Genomic DNA, 16,089 nt, shown 5'->3' with positions numbered 1-16,089 from the left:
GCCATGTTGGCCCTGGGCACCCGCGGACCTCGGTTCCGGCTGAGAGGCGTTAAGTGCGCTCGGGGTCAGTGTAGGAACTTCTGTAGAGAATAGTTTACTACATTTATTAGTAGTTGCATACGTAGTCTCAATACAGTAATTACCCTATTTTTTAAGAAATATTTTGGTCCTCCTAAAAACAAGCAAACCCAAAACCAAACAGTCCCAGGGAAACGGTATTAATGTTTATCTGTCTAGAAATACTTCCTGAGAGGTTAAAATTGAACTGCAAACGACCTGATACGGGGTTAGGACTGCTGCAGAAAGCGCTTTGGCAGCGAGCATTAGCGGTCTTCAGCCTATGTTTTAGTTCACCAAGTCCACTAAAAGTGGCACTGTCTGTTTTAGAAGGATTTTTGTGTAGTACATCCATAGGTGGGGGCATGCTTGAAATAAAAGAGGAGGATTGGAGACAATTTTTCTCAGTCCCGGTTTGGAGCAAGCACAGTTCTGTGGGTCACAGTGGCAATAAACAGCTTGTCCATCATGTTGCATTTTGGGTATTCATTATGTGATGTCTTGTAGTTCAGATTTTCTAAGCAGCTATCCAGGAACAATCATTGCATCATATCTGTCTCAAAAGAAGTCATACGGAGTTACTTACTTTTTGAGTAAATTTTTAAATATTCCAACAAAATGTCTTAAAAGCTGAATTTCCCTTAAGAGTTTAAGTTACATTTATTTTCTCTGTCACAAAATGTTTCATGTCTTACGTAGTTTCTGCCTTTCATGCTTATATTGCAACGTTTCTGTCTGGATTGTGATGGCTTACACATTTCCGTATACATGGATAAACCTAATATTCTATCTGGCAGATTTCTAATTCTAGTATTTTAGAAGGTAAAGAAATGCAACAAACATAATACGACCAAATGAAAATTCGAAACAACCATTAAGTCTTAAAAAGAGGGGAGAGGTAAGCATTTGAGAATGTGTAAGTGATGCAAGGTACATTAAACCAGTCTTAAAATTTTGGGTTACAGTGTACACCTGATGATTATTACATAGAATCACAGAATGGTTTGGGTTGGAAGGGGCCTTAAAGATCATCCAGTTCCAACCCCCCTGCCATGTGCAGGGACACCTTCCACTAGACCAGGTTTCTCAAAGCCCTGTCCAATCTGGCCTTGAACACTGTCAGGGATGAGGCAGCCACAGCTTCTCTGGACAACCTGTGCCAGTGTCTCACCACCCTCACACTAAAGAATTTCTTACCTATACCTGAGTGACTCCAGGTGGAATCCCTTGAACTGCTGCCCACAATTCTTTTTATGCAGCCCAAGATATGATTGGTTTTCTGGACTGCAAGCACAGGTTGACAGCCTTTATCTAAGTCCCCAAAGTTCTCAGCAGAGCTACTCTCAATCCATTCATGCCCCAGTCTGTACTAACACTGTTGATTGCCCCAACCCAGGTGTGGGACCTTGCACTTGGCCTTGTTGAACTTCATGAGGTTCACATAAGCACATTCCTCAAGTCTGTCAAGGTCCTTCTGGATGGCATCCCTTCCCTCCAGTGTGTCGACATCATCATATAGCTTGGTATTATCTGTAGGCCTGCTGAGGGTGCACTCAATTCCACTGTCTGGCATTAATAAGGATGCCAAACATGATCCTGTGCTTTCTAAAGCATTCTGTAGTTTTCCTGAGTCGTATTAGATACAGCTGGGAGCAGCTGCTGCAGCACAGTGTGTTACATGTCAATCTTTCTTCCTATTGTCTGTCAAGACAACACTTACAGCTACAATGTGTGAAGCATATGTTAGGGACAATTAGTCACTGCTATATGATTTTTAAAAAGTATGTCCAGCAACTGTGTGTCCTGAGAAAACACATGGTCATAGTCTGTTCCTACAGTTGGCCTTTAGAATACTGTGAAAAATAGTCATTTGAGTAATCCCTTATACCATACCTGCAGTTCTTGAAGATATATTTGTGTGTGAATGAATGAAGATCTTGGGTCTCCAAATTCTGTTCATTTCAGTTGCTATCCCTTTTATGGACAGTACGTAAACACTCTTGAAGTAGTGTTTGTCCAATAGGATTCCACTAGACTAAAGTAGTGTAGTAACATATATTACTTTTCAGTAATAATTTTATTGTCTTAAAATCTATTGTATTCACTCATGACTGTACTCACTCATCACGATTTCTGTTTCTTTACAAGCTGGCCATGGAATTCCCATCAGAAGACATTTTTTTAATGACAGCTTCTCCAGTTCTAAAAGCTGTAACAAATTTCAGACAGGTAAGAAAGACTTAATTGTTCTGATGGTAAGACCTCTTCAGAAGTTTGTGTATGTACAGGTAATTTAGAACCTAGTCCTGAAAATGGTTACAAATTTGAACTTGTTTTCACATTAGTGTAATTTCACTGGTGTTAGTAGGACTGATGAGATATGTTACAGTGATTCCTCATTGTTAGTAATTGTGGATATATTCACACCATTTGAGCAAAGGATACTTATGTAGTTGAAGTATTTTCAAAGTTACTGGAGCTTTATTTCACTGATTTGTTAATGGGTGCTTCATTTCAAGCACTGAAATGGTATCTTTGGAATAAATTACTGAAGAAACTTAATCTCTCTAGTGATTCTCATACACAATAGTGTGAATTTTGGGCAGAAACAGGCCTTGACAAGTAACAAGAAAAGGTACAGCTCTCTGTGAAATTGCCTTCAGCTTTATCTACATTTCCAGCATTTGGTGATTCAGTGACTTCTTTCCTGCTGGTTTGAAGAAAATAAAATCCACACATGAGTTCAGATTTCTATCTATAGGTTCATTAAGCTGGTTTCTCGGAGGTACTCAGATCTTAGAAAGCACTGCTCTTTTTCCCACTCTGAGGGAACACTGGACTCTACGTTGGGGCATGGAAAGAGTTGGAGACCGGATTGCACAGAACTTGGGATGCAGAGCTGCCAGCCAGTAAGAAGTTAGGTTCACCTCTCAGGGAAAGTCAGGACACAGCTGGGCTTCCACCTGGCGCTTATTGGCATGACTCTCTTTTATAGAATCATAGAATGGTTTGGGTTGGAAAGGACCTTAAGATCATCTAGTTCTAACCCCCCTGCCATGGGCAGGGACATCTCACACTCGACCGTGTTGCCCAAGGCTCTGTCCAGCCTGGCCTTGAACACTGCCAGGGATGGAGCATTTACCACTTCCTTGGGCAACCTGTTCCAGTGCCTCACCACCCTCACAGTAAAGAACTACTTCCTTATATTTAACCTGAACTTCCCCTGTTTTAAATTTAAACCCATAAAAACCCCAATTTTTTGAAACATGGTATCTAACAGGTGAGGCATATCTCACTACAAGTAAAGAAAGATCACTCTGCAGTTTTTCTGACAGCGTGGTTTTAACGTAATTCTTCCTGGTGTATGAATGCCTAATTCAAATCACTACAGATCACTACAAGGGAAAATAAAGCAAAAATAATTACAAAAATATAATTCGCATTGGCACAAGTTTCAGCATCTGAAGAGTAAGGGAGTAGCTAAACACTGTTTGAAGGCAACAGAATCTTAAGTTTTGGACATAAGCATCTTAATTTCTCTCTGAATTACAAGCATGGTGTGGTTTCTGGTTCCTAGCTGTGAGTATCTTTGAATATTATATAAAGTAGAAGGCCTGGAGGCCCCATTCTGGAAGAAACCCAGTAAATCAACATAACTTAGAATGTTTCCCAAGTTCTGGTTTGCCACCCCCCACCTCCACCCCAGTCTCTGAAATAACAGATAGTGACTATGGACGTGATGCTGAGTAAATGTTTTGAAGTGATCTTGAATTTGTTTTGCCTGAACGTTTGCCATACGTCCTGCATACAAGCTGAAGAATAGTAAGCCCTTTTCCTGATACAAGAGCCAACTACCTGCAGCAAGAGTTTTTTGAAGGCAATGTCACCAGATTATATTTTTTTTAAAAGAGAATAAAAATATTTATTCCAGACACAAGTGTTTCCATAATTCTTTAAGCTATTTTGACCAATTTTTTTTTTCCAAAATGCTGAGGAGAGGAAGATGTTTGCATGGGGGAGCATCATGGAGTTATTTTATCAATGACAAAACAAACAGAAAAACAGGGTAAGTTAAAAAGCAGTGTTAACAACTCTGATAATACTGTCTGTTTATGGAATAAAACACTATAGCAGTCAGAGCAGCCATCAAGGTTCTCCATTTTTGCTTAACATACAGTTTTGGAATGAAAATTGCCTACTACTTTGCCTCTTTACCAGGAACAGGGATGAAAAGATTCTATATATAAAAAGGAGCCTTTAGTAGTAACATGATAACATGTTTTGAGACAATATGGGCTTTATGTTGTGATTTCTTTACTGGAAGTGAACATAAAATACTTTCTTACAAGCTTGAGAAAAAAGAGGTAGATAAATAATTCACATTTTTAAATACCTCTCTTCTTTCTACAGGTCTCCAAAACGCTTGAGGAATTTGATGTAGAAGAGCAGCCAAGTTCCCTATTAGAAAAGCGATATCCCAATATAAAAGTTATACAGTCTGGAGTAAAACAATTGAGAAGCGATGAACATGTAAGCTAGTGTTTTCTCTTTTATGTGGCTTTTCAAATTATTTATTAAAAAAGTAACTTAAGAAATGGTTAAAAAAATGAAGTGTGAAATTCTGTACAAGAACACCGCTCATTAAAGTTTTAAGTTACCAAAATTACAAGAAAATACTTCCTAACTTTAATTTATTACTCACACTGTTGTTCAAGTAGAAATATATACAGGGGACAAAATTGTAGATCAGAAATTACTTGTTAATTAAGAAACTGTATGTTTTAGATTGAAATCTTTGACACCTTAGAGATAGGTCACTGAAAACCTGATTGGAATCACAGAGAACCCAGTCAATGAAACCAGTACTGTGTATGAATCCAGGTGTCTGAACAGTTCTGTAACCCTTGATTGGAGATCTCGCTGATTCCTGAATTACTGCTTGTTTCTACAGGGAGCCAATATCAACACTCCGTGAGACAAACAAAAAAAAATCCTGAAAGAAGCAATGTTTCCACCTTTTCTTCTTTTTTTTCTTTTTTCTTTTTTTTTTTTTTTTTTTTAGCAGGAAATGTGTTGCAAGTATGAGCAGGTCCAGATCCTTGATAGTGTCTGTGTCAGCTTGACATGTTACTTTTCACTTCAGCATTTGTTTATCAGAGTTCACATTCAGATCCAAACCTCGTTGTGCTCATTTTCAGTCACAGAGATAGGATCCCAATTAAATTCTATAAATACTCTGAATCTAATGATATTCTTAGATCATTACTATAATTTGGAGGTTCTTTCATCCAAAACCTTTAAAAGCACTCACTATGCAAAACCTCTGTAAACTGTTCAGCTTCTAGTTTGGAAAACAACAAAGTCGTAAAATGTTCAAATGTAAGTACTGCTTATTGCAGAATGATCTAGCTGGTTTAGTGCCTACCCTTTTTCTTTAGCAAAGGACAGAATTTGCCACCTTTTTAAACTGTATTCTAGCTTCTGCCTGGTTAAGTTAACACAGGTCTACCATTGTTGAAATGCGTTGAATGAGATTCTTAATTGCTACTATGTACTGGTGCATAGACCTACCTGTGTGCTGGTGTGGGGAGGACATTCGTCACATGGAAAAGCTGTTCCATAGCACAGCTAGTGAGTACAGAGTGACACCAAGTGGTAATCTTTCTGTTTCACCTTTCTTTGAGTGTACTGGGTACACTTCCGGTTTCACCAGTCATATGAGGTCTTATACTTAGGCTTGTAAGGGTGTGGTGAGTGTAATGCAAATAAATGACACACAATCAATGAGAGTGTAAAGGCCTGCTCTTTAAGAAGCCAGTTACAGAATTTAATGTCTGCAAAATACTGTGACATGAAGGAGAAAAAATGCTGATGTTCTCTTAGATGTCTCCAGCTGTTTTTTATTTTTTCTTCATTTTTAACAGAAAATTTTCACTGAAGATGGGAAAGAATACATGTATGAAAAACTTTGCCTGTGTGCTGGAGCAAAACCAAAATTAATTTTTGAAGGAAACCCATATGTATTAGGAATCCGGGATACTGACAGTGCACAGGTAAATGTGTTTTAGAGTTATAAGTGTAAAATATGTTCCTGATTCTGATGGAAAATACTAAAGATTATTGTGGAGTGAAATGGTGAAACATAAGGTGGTGTTTGTATCCTTAAATAAGAAGACTTTCAGTAGCAGATAATTTATTTAATGGTAATTTGAGGCTATTTAATTAGTCACTAGTTTATAGATACCTCATAGACAGTATTTCTAACATGATAATCTAGAATTAATGATAATCTTTTTCCCTCCAGATAGAAGCCAATCTGAAAACATGAACAGGAAGTAGACACTAGTAGAAACTTCTGTGAGGAGGTGTAGCTGGTACACAATATGAAGGGCTACTTCTTACAGTGAAAAGTTAGTGAATGTCTTTTTTTGTCTTCCTAGTTCTCCTGTAGCTTGTCCTCATTGTACATAAAAGAATTACAGTTACAGTAAAAGATGTGGGAAAGTTTTCACGTGAGGAATGACTTAATAGACTAAAACTTCAGTTTGGAAGTAGAAAGGGAGGTTTCACTGCTGTAGGTCTTCACAATTAGAGGAGGCAAGGTGAACACTACTTCTTCACAACATAAGAACTGTAATTCATCAAATAAAGTTTGACACTGAGAATAAAAAAGGAGTTACTTTTTCAAGCAAACTGCTGTGAAACTGTGAAATTGTTGTTGATTGGTTTAGATATTACACTAGCTGAGTTTAAAAAAAGAAAAAAAAGAGAAATAGAAGAAAAAAAAAACCCAAAACACAAAAAAGACAGTCCTCAATGCATTTATCTTGTCTAAATTGAAGAGAAAGACTCCACTTGAGTGGCACCAGTGGTGTTTGGAACCTGTGAGGATGTTGCAGGGTAGTATCGTCGTGTGCTTGCTGTCTTCTGATGGTCTTCCATGTGTATCCTGTCAGCCACTGGGAAACAGCAGACTGGGCTGTCACATCAAAGCTGATGTTGAACTTTGAATGAGGCTGAAAATGCTTGTTTCTTGGGTTGGATTTGTTGGGGTTTGGTTTTGTTTTGTGGTTGAGTTTTGTTGTTGTTATTGTTTACATGGTGATTGGTTGCGTTCACTAGTTCCTTCTGATACAACTTGAGCATCCTTCTCTGAAGGGATTAAAGAACTTCAGTTTTCCTGGTTCTTTACAGTTCAGGTTCTCTGACACAATTAGTCAGGTAAACTGGAAGTATGGATGAACAGATTTTCCTGTAATTGCAGTAGTTGGTCTGAGCCACGTCAAGTATTTTCTTTCAAACAAATCAAGAATCATGATTGTGATGTAAAAAAACACTGTCTGGGCTGTATTGTATTTTATTTTTTTCAATTTCTCTCACCGTTAAGATGGGATTTGGAGACTCGTTTCTTTCTGAAAGCTTTTTGCACAAATACAGTTGGTTCTCAGATTCACTACAAACCATTTTTTAAATTCCCAGTTTCTGATCAGGAATTTTTAAACTCCTGAATTTCTGTATCTTCGCCTTTTTTAATGTTATGCAAATTACTGTGAAAGTTATGCAAGTTGTGATAAAACTGGGTTAATAGATATCACAATGCTAATGTTCTCTAGGACAGAGAAAAGTCTCCTGGATTCTATTAAGGTCTCTAAGTGGCTTAAATGTAATTATTTAACTTCTCCTGTCTCAAATTGAGACTTGTAACGCTGTACCAGTAATTTCATCCCTTAATGTTAGAACATCACAGGCTTTGTGAGTGTCTCTGTACAGATTTTGGTGTAAGTAAATGTGTATCATTAGTCTGAGAAGATCAAAATAAGACTAGCAGAGCAAGAAAATACTGAAAAGGATATAATTGATCAGTGTGAGGGAACATTTAACCTAAGTTGTAATTGACTTTTTTTTTTTCTTAATGCAGGCTTTCCAGAAGAATTTGGCTCAAGCTGAGAGAATAGTAGTGGTAGGAAATGGTGGGATTGCACTTGAATTAGTGTAAGTAAATGACTAAGTTTAAAAGATAGATATGCAAATAAAATCTTTCTAGTGTGCATGAGTTGGGAGAAGGTTGGCTTATAAAATCGTAGCTCTTAAAGAATTTAGTAGCAAAATTGATTAATTTTTTTTTTTGCAGCATAGTAGTGCTTACTGACACATAAAATTCAGCAAGCTTCAGAAGAAGCTTTGACACGTGGATATCAAGAATATACAGTGCCTGAGTTGGCATCAACAGAAAATTCTGTTAAGGCAATATTTAAGTCATAAAACTTGTCTGACTTCTGGAAACAGAAGGTGTAATGGGAATAAAGAGGCAGCTTATCTTGCACCAAGCCTGACCTAAGCTGATAGAGCTTTGAAGTGTCTGATGTGGCCTTTGTCACAGGTGAGCTACTGAACCATGTGGTCCTGCAGTCTGCTACATTATAGCGCCACCTATATTATGCAGATGTATGGACTTGTTTTGTGTTGCAGGGAATCATTTTTTCACTTTGACTAGATTGTTCTCTGCATGTCTCTACCAGTTCATGTTCCAGGTAGTACAAACAAGATCCAAATGCCTTTTCTTAGCAGTGGGCAGTCTGGCAAAAATGCAAATTCTTTAAATTGTGGGGAGCAGGAAATACTAAGTAGTAATATTATAAATACGATCTGTCTTCCCTCACCCTCCACCCTGATGCAGCTGAGGTTGTGCTGGTGAGAAAGTTTGACCTGTCAGCTTGAAGAGATTTTAATTTCTTTTTTTTTTTTTATTGGGTTCCTTATGAAAATACTTAGAAGCAGTAGTGGATTTGATAGGTTTAAAAATCTTGGATCCCTTATTTCTAGGTTCTGGAATGAAACCTGGCACACTTGTAGTTGCACTGATGAGAGTTAGGTCCTTTTCAGGTAGTCTGTGGCTTTATCCATTGTTTAAATGTCCACAGGTATGAAATTCAAGGCTGTGAAGTGATCTGGGCTATCAAAGACAAAGCCATTGGGAATACTTTTTTCGATGCAGGAGCAGCCGAATTTCTCATTCCAAAGCTGTCTGCTGAAAAACGAGAGGCTCCAATTCAATGTAAAAGAACCAAGTACACAATGGAAGGTATGGTGTTTCGGTGTCCTAACAACACTGCAGCAGCAGTTTTTAATATTAACGTAGTCTTAAGATGAGTTAATTTAGCAGGCCATAAATAAGAATTACTTTTATCATGAGTAGGACTCCCTTCCTTAAAAAAAATAAAAGTAAAAAAGGGATCTAACCCCCTATCCAAAGTATATGTAGAGACATGGCAGCATGTAAAAGTGTGCTTATCTTTTATATCGGTGCCAAGTTTACATTTAATTTCCTGTATTCCACCTGCTGAAGAACTTGTTCTATTTTCTGTAATACTTGAATGTTTTTCTGATTTATGACAGCATTATATAGGAAGGAGCTCTCCCCTAATAAGCTGTTGGAGGACCAGATGAAACCACTCAGGATGTTACTACAGATGCAGTGAAACTGCAGTCTTAATAACAACAGTTAACTAGAACTGCATGAACATACACTACAGAAACATGTATATAACCAAAATAATAACAAAAACAAAAGCATGGTTCTGGATCAGAAGAATAAATTGTAAAGGAATCAGCCAGAACATCACAAAATGGCACCCAGTGTTCTTCATATGTATCATGCTATGTTAGAATTTGCATTTTTGTGCAATGTAGGGGCCAGTGCCCATTTCCTAGCAGATAGGCAGTTACTAGCAGTGATACGAAGCAACCAAGTCTACTGTGGGTCTCCAGAAGCATGGTGCTTCGGGGTCTGGCTGTTAAGGATCCATGCAGGCATCCAGCAGGGGTTTTGGAGAGGAGTGAAGTAATGAATGAAAGGTGTAAAGTTGCAAAGTGTTAAAAATACTGGCTTGGAGTCTCATTTGCTTGCAAAGGAATGGGTTTTGGATTACACACTTTTGTTTCCCCTTTTAGTAACCAGATCATATTTCTCTTAATTGAGAATCCTTGTTCTGAATCCTGCAGGCCACGAAGTATGCATGCTAAATCTCATATTCTTCATCTCTTTCCTTCAGGAAGGGAGGAAAAAGAAACACCTGTAACAGCTGATAAACTGGGCAGTGCTTTAGGCCCTGACTGGCATGAGGGTCTAAGTCTTAAAGGGACTAAAGAGGTATGGTCATAATCTTACTTACACATTTGTTTAAATGTTGCTTTAAGCGGGGATGGATGACAGAACGTGCAATTTCACATTCAGGATTATTAGAAAAATAAAATGTGCTTGAACTGATTCTCCTGTTCCATCAGGATTAAACAGGGAAGTGTGCTTATACAGATGAAGTAATATTCTGCTTCAGGCTGATGGGCTCCACTGGCATGTTTTTAGCTATTTGCTCATCAGATTGAAACATAAATGTTGGCTTGTAGGTTTCTGCAGGACTGGTGTCAATCTTCACTTTAACCAGCAGCAGTGGGGCCTCTCTTGTCATTTTAGCTACCATACGTACGGGAGGATTTGTACAGAGGTACGGGGAACTGTCACAGCAGATAATGCAGTGCAAAATCAGTAGTGGGGATGAACATTGTGAAGAGTAAAAATCCTCACCTTTTTTTTTTGGTCAGTTTTGTATTTATTAATTTCTTAGCTGTTTGCATCTGTTATACACATTAAAAAAACAGACCTTTCAAACAGTCCTAGATTCTACAGAAATAGCTTTACAATGCCAGCTGAAGGATGTTTAGGATATTCAGCAGATTAATCAGTGGTGTTTTGGCTGTTGAAGGCCATGGAAACATGTTTGCATAGTGAAGAATAAAACCATTCAAGGCCAGAATCCACAAAATAGTTCAGAGAAATGGGTAACTTTCTGAGTTTCTGTCTCAACCTCAGAATAGGAGTAAGTGGCTGAAACATGGGTCAATGGAACAAGATATATTTCCTTTTTCTTTTTACAGCATTTAGAATATAAACTTAATCAGTATTAAGTTTATGAAATATTATGAAATTATGAATTGAATTCATGACAGAAAAATGAAGGATTTGAAACCCTGAAAGATGGGAAAGATACATTTACCTTTTTCTGTTATGATAAGTTCTGAATTCTTTTCCTGTAAACTCAGGGGAAGTTGAGAATATTTTCTGGTGTGCCAGAAAAATCTGGGTTCTTGTGAAATTTCAAGGAACATGAGGTGTCTGCTGGAAATGCAGATAAATTGCCATTTGCTGTGGTTAGATCTGCGCCGAAAAAGGAACAAGTGTGGGAACTCAGCTAATGTGTTGTGCTTTATGATGGGGTATATGGTTTGATTTTTGGTTTGTTTGGATTTTTTTCCCAGTTTAGTAAAGTCGTTTTAGGTGAAGGTGCACTTGCTATTAAAAATATTGCTATTGCTGATCATGTTTGCAATTTTGTCCATCTTTCTTCAGTTTTCTCATAAAGTACATATTGAAATACTATGTGAAGTAAAGAAAATACACTTACAGCAAGAATTTCTACAACTGCAACAGACTTCTTTGGCTTTTCCTAAAGAAGAGAAGAATGTGGAACCAGATGAAGGTAGGTGCCAGTGCTGAGCAGAAGTAACGTGTTGAAGATAAAGCAGTGCTGGAGCATGTTTGAGCCTGTTTGCTGTTTTGGAGCAAATACGGATTTGGAAAATAAATCCTTTATTGTTTTAAATCAAGTGGAGCTCTAGCAATTTACAGTAGTTGAGAATCTGATTTATGGGCTACAGTTAAATTACAAGATGTTATGGGTGAGACTCTTTTACCACAAAGTCACCTAAATCCTGTATGCAGAGTAGTCCCACCTTGTAACAGTCCAATAAAATTACATTTTAATAGTGGAGGTAAAACAGAAGCAAAAAAGCCCCAACAGAACAACATTTAGTGTCAAAACTGAAGTAATTCTTCAAAGAAAACAGGAGAAAATATCAGTTATTTCATGAATTCTGTCTGTAATTCCACTGAATTGAAATTAGTATTTAAAATAATTTTTTAATAGCCAGTTACTTCTGGCATAAAATCTCTGACATTCTTTTTGCTTTTTAGGCTTTTCCTGTGCATCAGGAAACTTATGTATAGAAGAGTATTTGGCAGTTGCCAAATACTTCAGAGAACATCACAGGGGTCTGAAGAAGGGGCAAGTGACAGGACACAGTATTTTCCCTTTATTAATGAAGGCTTTGATTTAGGAAAATTCCAGATAAAGTTAATAGTAGGACTTGGAGCTAAACTCCAAAATCTCATGGGTTTTTCTAGTCCTGAGTGAAGGTCAGAAATGTTATAGGTAACCTCTAATTATATCTTTTTTCTTTTTAGTTTTCCCTACCCAATCAGTTAGATGTCTCAATAGATTTTTTTATTTCTTTTTCCTTTTTATTTCATCTGTTATTATAAGACATAATTAATAAAATAATGTCTGTTGGTTACGTTCTCAGGGCAAAACTTTCCCCTTTTTCAGTGCTGTGGCCTGTGTATGTGGAATTAACTAATGGAAAAATTTATGGATGCAATTTCATTGTCAGTGCAACTGGAGTTGTGCCAAATGTTACACCGTTTCTTGCTGGCAATAATGTAAGTACATGATTACTTCTGAAGTTCAGGTTGTTTTGGTCTTTTAAGTAAGGTGAACTACGCTTTTTTCATCTGGTTTATGCTTTTGTTCTGACACGGATTGCTACAGGTTTCCCGTGTACAGCATTTCAAAATAAGGCAGGTATGCTGATGCTGGAAATATAAAATGAACTTCATTTGTGGTCGTGGCTTATTATGTTGCTTCTCCTATCTCCTGATAGACAGTACACATACAATACACACTGTTAAGATTAAGCCTATGCAAAGAGGGAAAAACACTTGTATAATTGGTTAATGTGGCAAATATTTAGAATAATTTTTGTGTTAATTCTTCACCATTTTTTATCTTACAAGTCTTCACATTTTTCTCCTGGGAAGGAAGCATTTACTTTCAATATCCTTAATCTGGGATACAGAGCTATAAACATGCTTATTTCATTGAGGGAGGTCATGCTTTAAATCAACATCCTAACGTGGATGCTGATTGCGGAGTTCATAGCTGTCCTGTGAATTTTCAGGCCTTGTGATCATTTTGTTTCTATGGTGGGTGTCCGGCTTAACCCTGGCTGGCAGTGGGATGGGGAATAGAGTTGGAAGGAAAAGTTGGAGAAGTGAGAAAACTTCTGGCAAAAATACGAAATGTTACTCTCTACCTGTAACACATGTAGTAGGGTTGGAGATTTGACAAACTGTTACTTCCCTGCCCAGGGCATCAGTAATAATGTTTTAAAACCCGTGCTGTGTTCTAGAAATAACGCTTAATGCTTTGTATCTTATCATGGATGTCTTACCACTGTGCATAGTTTCATGTTAAACAGTTTTATTCAGTATGTAATGCTTTTCTAAGCTTTGTTTTCATACATAGTTAGAGAGATTTTAAAGGCTATTTGAAAATCACTTGTAAAATGGAACACTGATCTACTTTTCAACTTGGTGAGAAAAGAATGCAGAGATTGCTGGGAAATTCTGCTTTTGTAGGCCAATTTTCTCTTTGCTTATTTGAAGGGTTCTTGATTTGATACGATTCAGGAAAAGCTCTGCAGAGGGCAGGGTTGCATTTCCATGTGGAGAAGTAATACTTGATATGTAGGCAGTTGTGAAACATACTCCACTGTGGCACTCACTCTTCAGGGGATCCATTTTCTTCCCTTGATGGTGAAGGAGCCTTGAGATGGAGAGGTTTGAACCACGTGTTTCTCTTGTGGTGTCAGGCTTTCCTTACAGAGTCAGATTAGACATAAGTAGCCATAAATTGTTTACTCTCAATGACCTTTCTCTCTGTTGCTACATGGCACCCAGAAGAGCACTTTGCTGGCTTCCCATAGTGTTTATTCATATCATTTTAGACCTCCAAATGTTTTGATTAAACAGAATAGTGAATTTACTGAATTTTTTTAGGAGTATGCCGTTAAAAAGTAACAAACGAGATGGCTGCTTAACACAGATGAAGTTGAATGACTTTGTTTAAATGATTGTTTTTGTTACTGCTGAGTTGTGTGAATGCTTTAGTTTGCTCTAGGTGAAGATGGAGGTCTTAAGGTGGATAAGCACATGCATACATCCCTACCAGACATATATGCAGCTGGAGATATCTGCACAGCGTCCTGGGAACCAAGTCCAGTGTGGCATCAGGTAAATCAAATCATATGAGTGCGCTCAGCAGCAGTCTAATTGCAAAGTAAATTACACAGATGAGAGAAAAGAAAGTTTAATTGAAATGGAAACCAGTGAATAAGTAGATAATCCCGGTGCGTTGGTGACACATGGTTTTTTCTAGGTGGCTGGAAGCAAAGCTGTTCAGCCTTGCTGGGTGTAATAAATCCATAGTATGCATTGGTGAGAACAGCGAGTGTCGGTCACTGCACAGAAACATTCTTAAATGTCTTCTTAAATCTTTACATGTATTTTTCTTTGGTTTTAGATGAGGCTGTGGACTCAAGCCAGGCAGATGGGATGGTACGCAGCCAAATGCATAGCAGCAGATGCATTAGGGGAATCAATCGATCTGGATTTCAGCTTTGAACTATTTGCTCATGTTACAAAATTTTTCAATTACAAGGTAAGTAAATGCAGTCTGATAGCCTTCAACCACTGAGTAACACACATTGCTTGCTTATCTTCACTTGCTGACACTGAGCAGATGCTTTAATATTGACAAAACAGTCTTCTCTCTGTAATAATTAATCTTAGTTTAGATTTTCTCCATTCATGCTAACTTTGAATGCTGAAACTGAAGAGGGCAATGATCTCTACGAATGTGTTACAACTTCCAGTTGGTGACTGACAACTGCTCCACCCTGCATCTCTGCGCATACATTCCATTTCACTAGATTTCTGTCCTTGGATAACGTCACCCAGAGTTCAGCATGGTAGCTGGTTCGTTACTGGGTTCTGCGTGTGATAGTTCAAGGTGAAGATTTTTAACCTGTGAACGGGGGAGGTTCCCCCAAGACAAATATTTCCCTGTTTGCATCAGTCTTTCAAAGCTTAGAACTGTTCTGGCAGAAGTACTAAAAGCCACCGCAATGCCCTTCTGAGTGCTTTCTCTTTTTCCTTCTGCTAGGTGGTGGTATTGGGAAAGTACAATGCTCAAGGCTTGGGTTTAGACCATGAACTAATGCTGAGGTGTACCAAGGGACAGGAGTACGTGAAAGTAGTGATGCAGAGCGGCCGAATGGTGGGAGCTGTGCTGATCGGTGACACGGACTTGGAAGAAACCTTTGAAAACTTAATTTTAAATCAAATGGATCTTTCAGCCTATGGTGAAGATCTTCTGAATCCAGATATTGATATAGAAGATTATTTTGATTGAACAAAACCCCATTTCCATTTTGTATAAAGTTTTGACACTGAGTAATATGTCTTATATAATTGTTTCCTCAGGATTACCAGAAACGTACCAGGGATAAATGCAGTTCCTTAGTAAGATTTTGTATTGATCTTGTCAAAATACTGACTGGCAAATTTAATTAATCTGTGTCAAAATGCAGCAACAAAAGCAAGCGAATTAGTGTTGGCAAAGAAATTTCATCTGGCTTAGATGAGTGTATGAAAACAAGGCTGTGACAGTCTTTTAACAAGTGGGCTTCACTGTGCTGTTAAGGTGGTACCATATTCATTTGAATGCAGGGTAGCTTTCATTTTTAGAACTAAATGGAATGTGTTAAATCCCACGGTGCCTCGTAGCTCTCTTCTTCCCCAGACCAGGCAAGGCTCACCTGCCGTGGTTACCAGAGCCCAGTTTCCCCATGGTTCACCACCAGCCGCGTTCCTCATCTCAACCAGCCAGGATGCCGTGATGTGATATGATGGTGCTGCCTGACCCACCCACAGCTCCCTCCAGCGTGTCTAGGGCAAAAAATCCTGCTTCCTAAAGCCACCTGCTCAGGCGAACATTTACAAGGCAGCCGCACAGCACATTGCCATCCCACTGGCGCCCTCCGCCGCTGAGACCTGTGCGTACTTGCCATGGGTTTCGA

At 38.2% G+C, this 16,089-nt stretch overlaps 1 protein-coding gene across 1 annotated transcript; it reads left to right on the top strand.

Moving 5' to 3' along the window:
• Window positions 1-2,208: 2,208 nt before the first annotated feature.
• Window positions 2,209-15,765, top strand: PYROXD1 (pyridine nucleotide-disulphide oxidoreductase domain 1). Its single transcript, XM_010023800.1, has 11 exons — window positions 2,209-2,286; window positions 4,468-4,587; window positions 5,982-6,110; window positions 7,976-8,049; window positions 8,979-9,139; window positions 10,110-10,207; window positions 11,462-11,591; window positions 12,498-12,610; window positions 14,120-14,242; window positions 14,532-14,669; window positions 15,174-15,765. The coding sequence occupies exons 1-11, from the start codon at window positions 2,212-2,214 to the stop codon at window positions 15,420-15,422; spliced, it is 1,410 nt and encodes a 469-aa protein (XP_010022102.1). The 5' UTR covers window positions 2,209-2,211; the 3' UTR covers window positions 15,423-15,765.
• Window positions 15,766-16,089: the final 324 nt, after the last annotated feature.

This window comes from Nestor notabilis, unplaced genomic scaffold (assembly GCF_000696875.1).
Source record: "Nestor notabilis isolate BGI_N333 unplaced genomic scaffold, ASM69687v1 scaffold31121, whole genome shotgun sequence".
NCBI classification, from domain to species: domain Eukaryota; kingdom Metazoa; phylum Chordata; class Aves; order Psittaciformes; family Psittacidae; genus Nestor; species Nestor notabilis.
Note: the sequence above shows the minus strand (reverse complement) of the source record. Positions and strands in the feature narration are given on the sequence as shown.

Coding starts and splice junctions, on each gene's coding strand:
- PYROXD1 (XM_010023800.1), top strand. CDS start 2,212: ATGGAATTCCCATCAGAAGACATTTTTTTAATGACAGCTTCTCCAGTT. Junction 2,287..4,467: donor CTGTAACAAATTTCAGACAG/GTAAGAAAGACT, acceptor TTCTTTCTACAG/GTCTCCAAAACGCTTGAGGA. Junction 12,611..14,119: donor CGTTTCTTGCTGGCAATAAT/GTAAGTACATGA, acceptor TGAATGCTTTAG/TTTGCTCTAGGTGAAGATGG.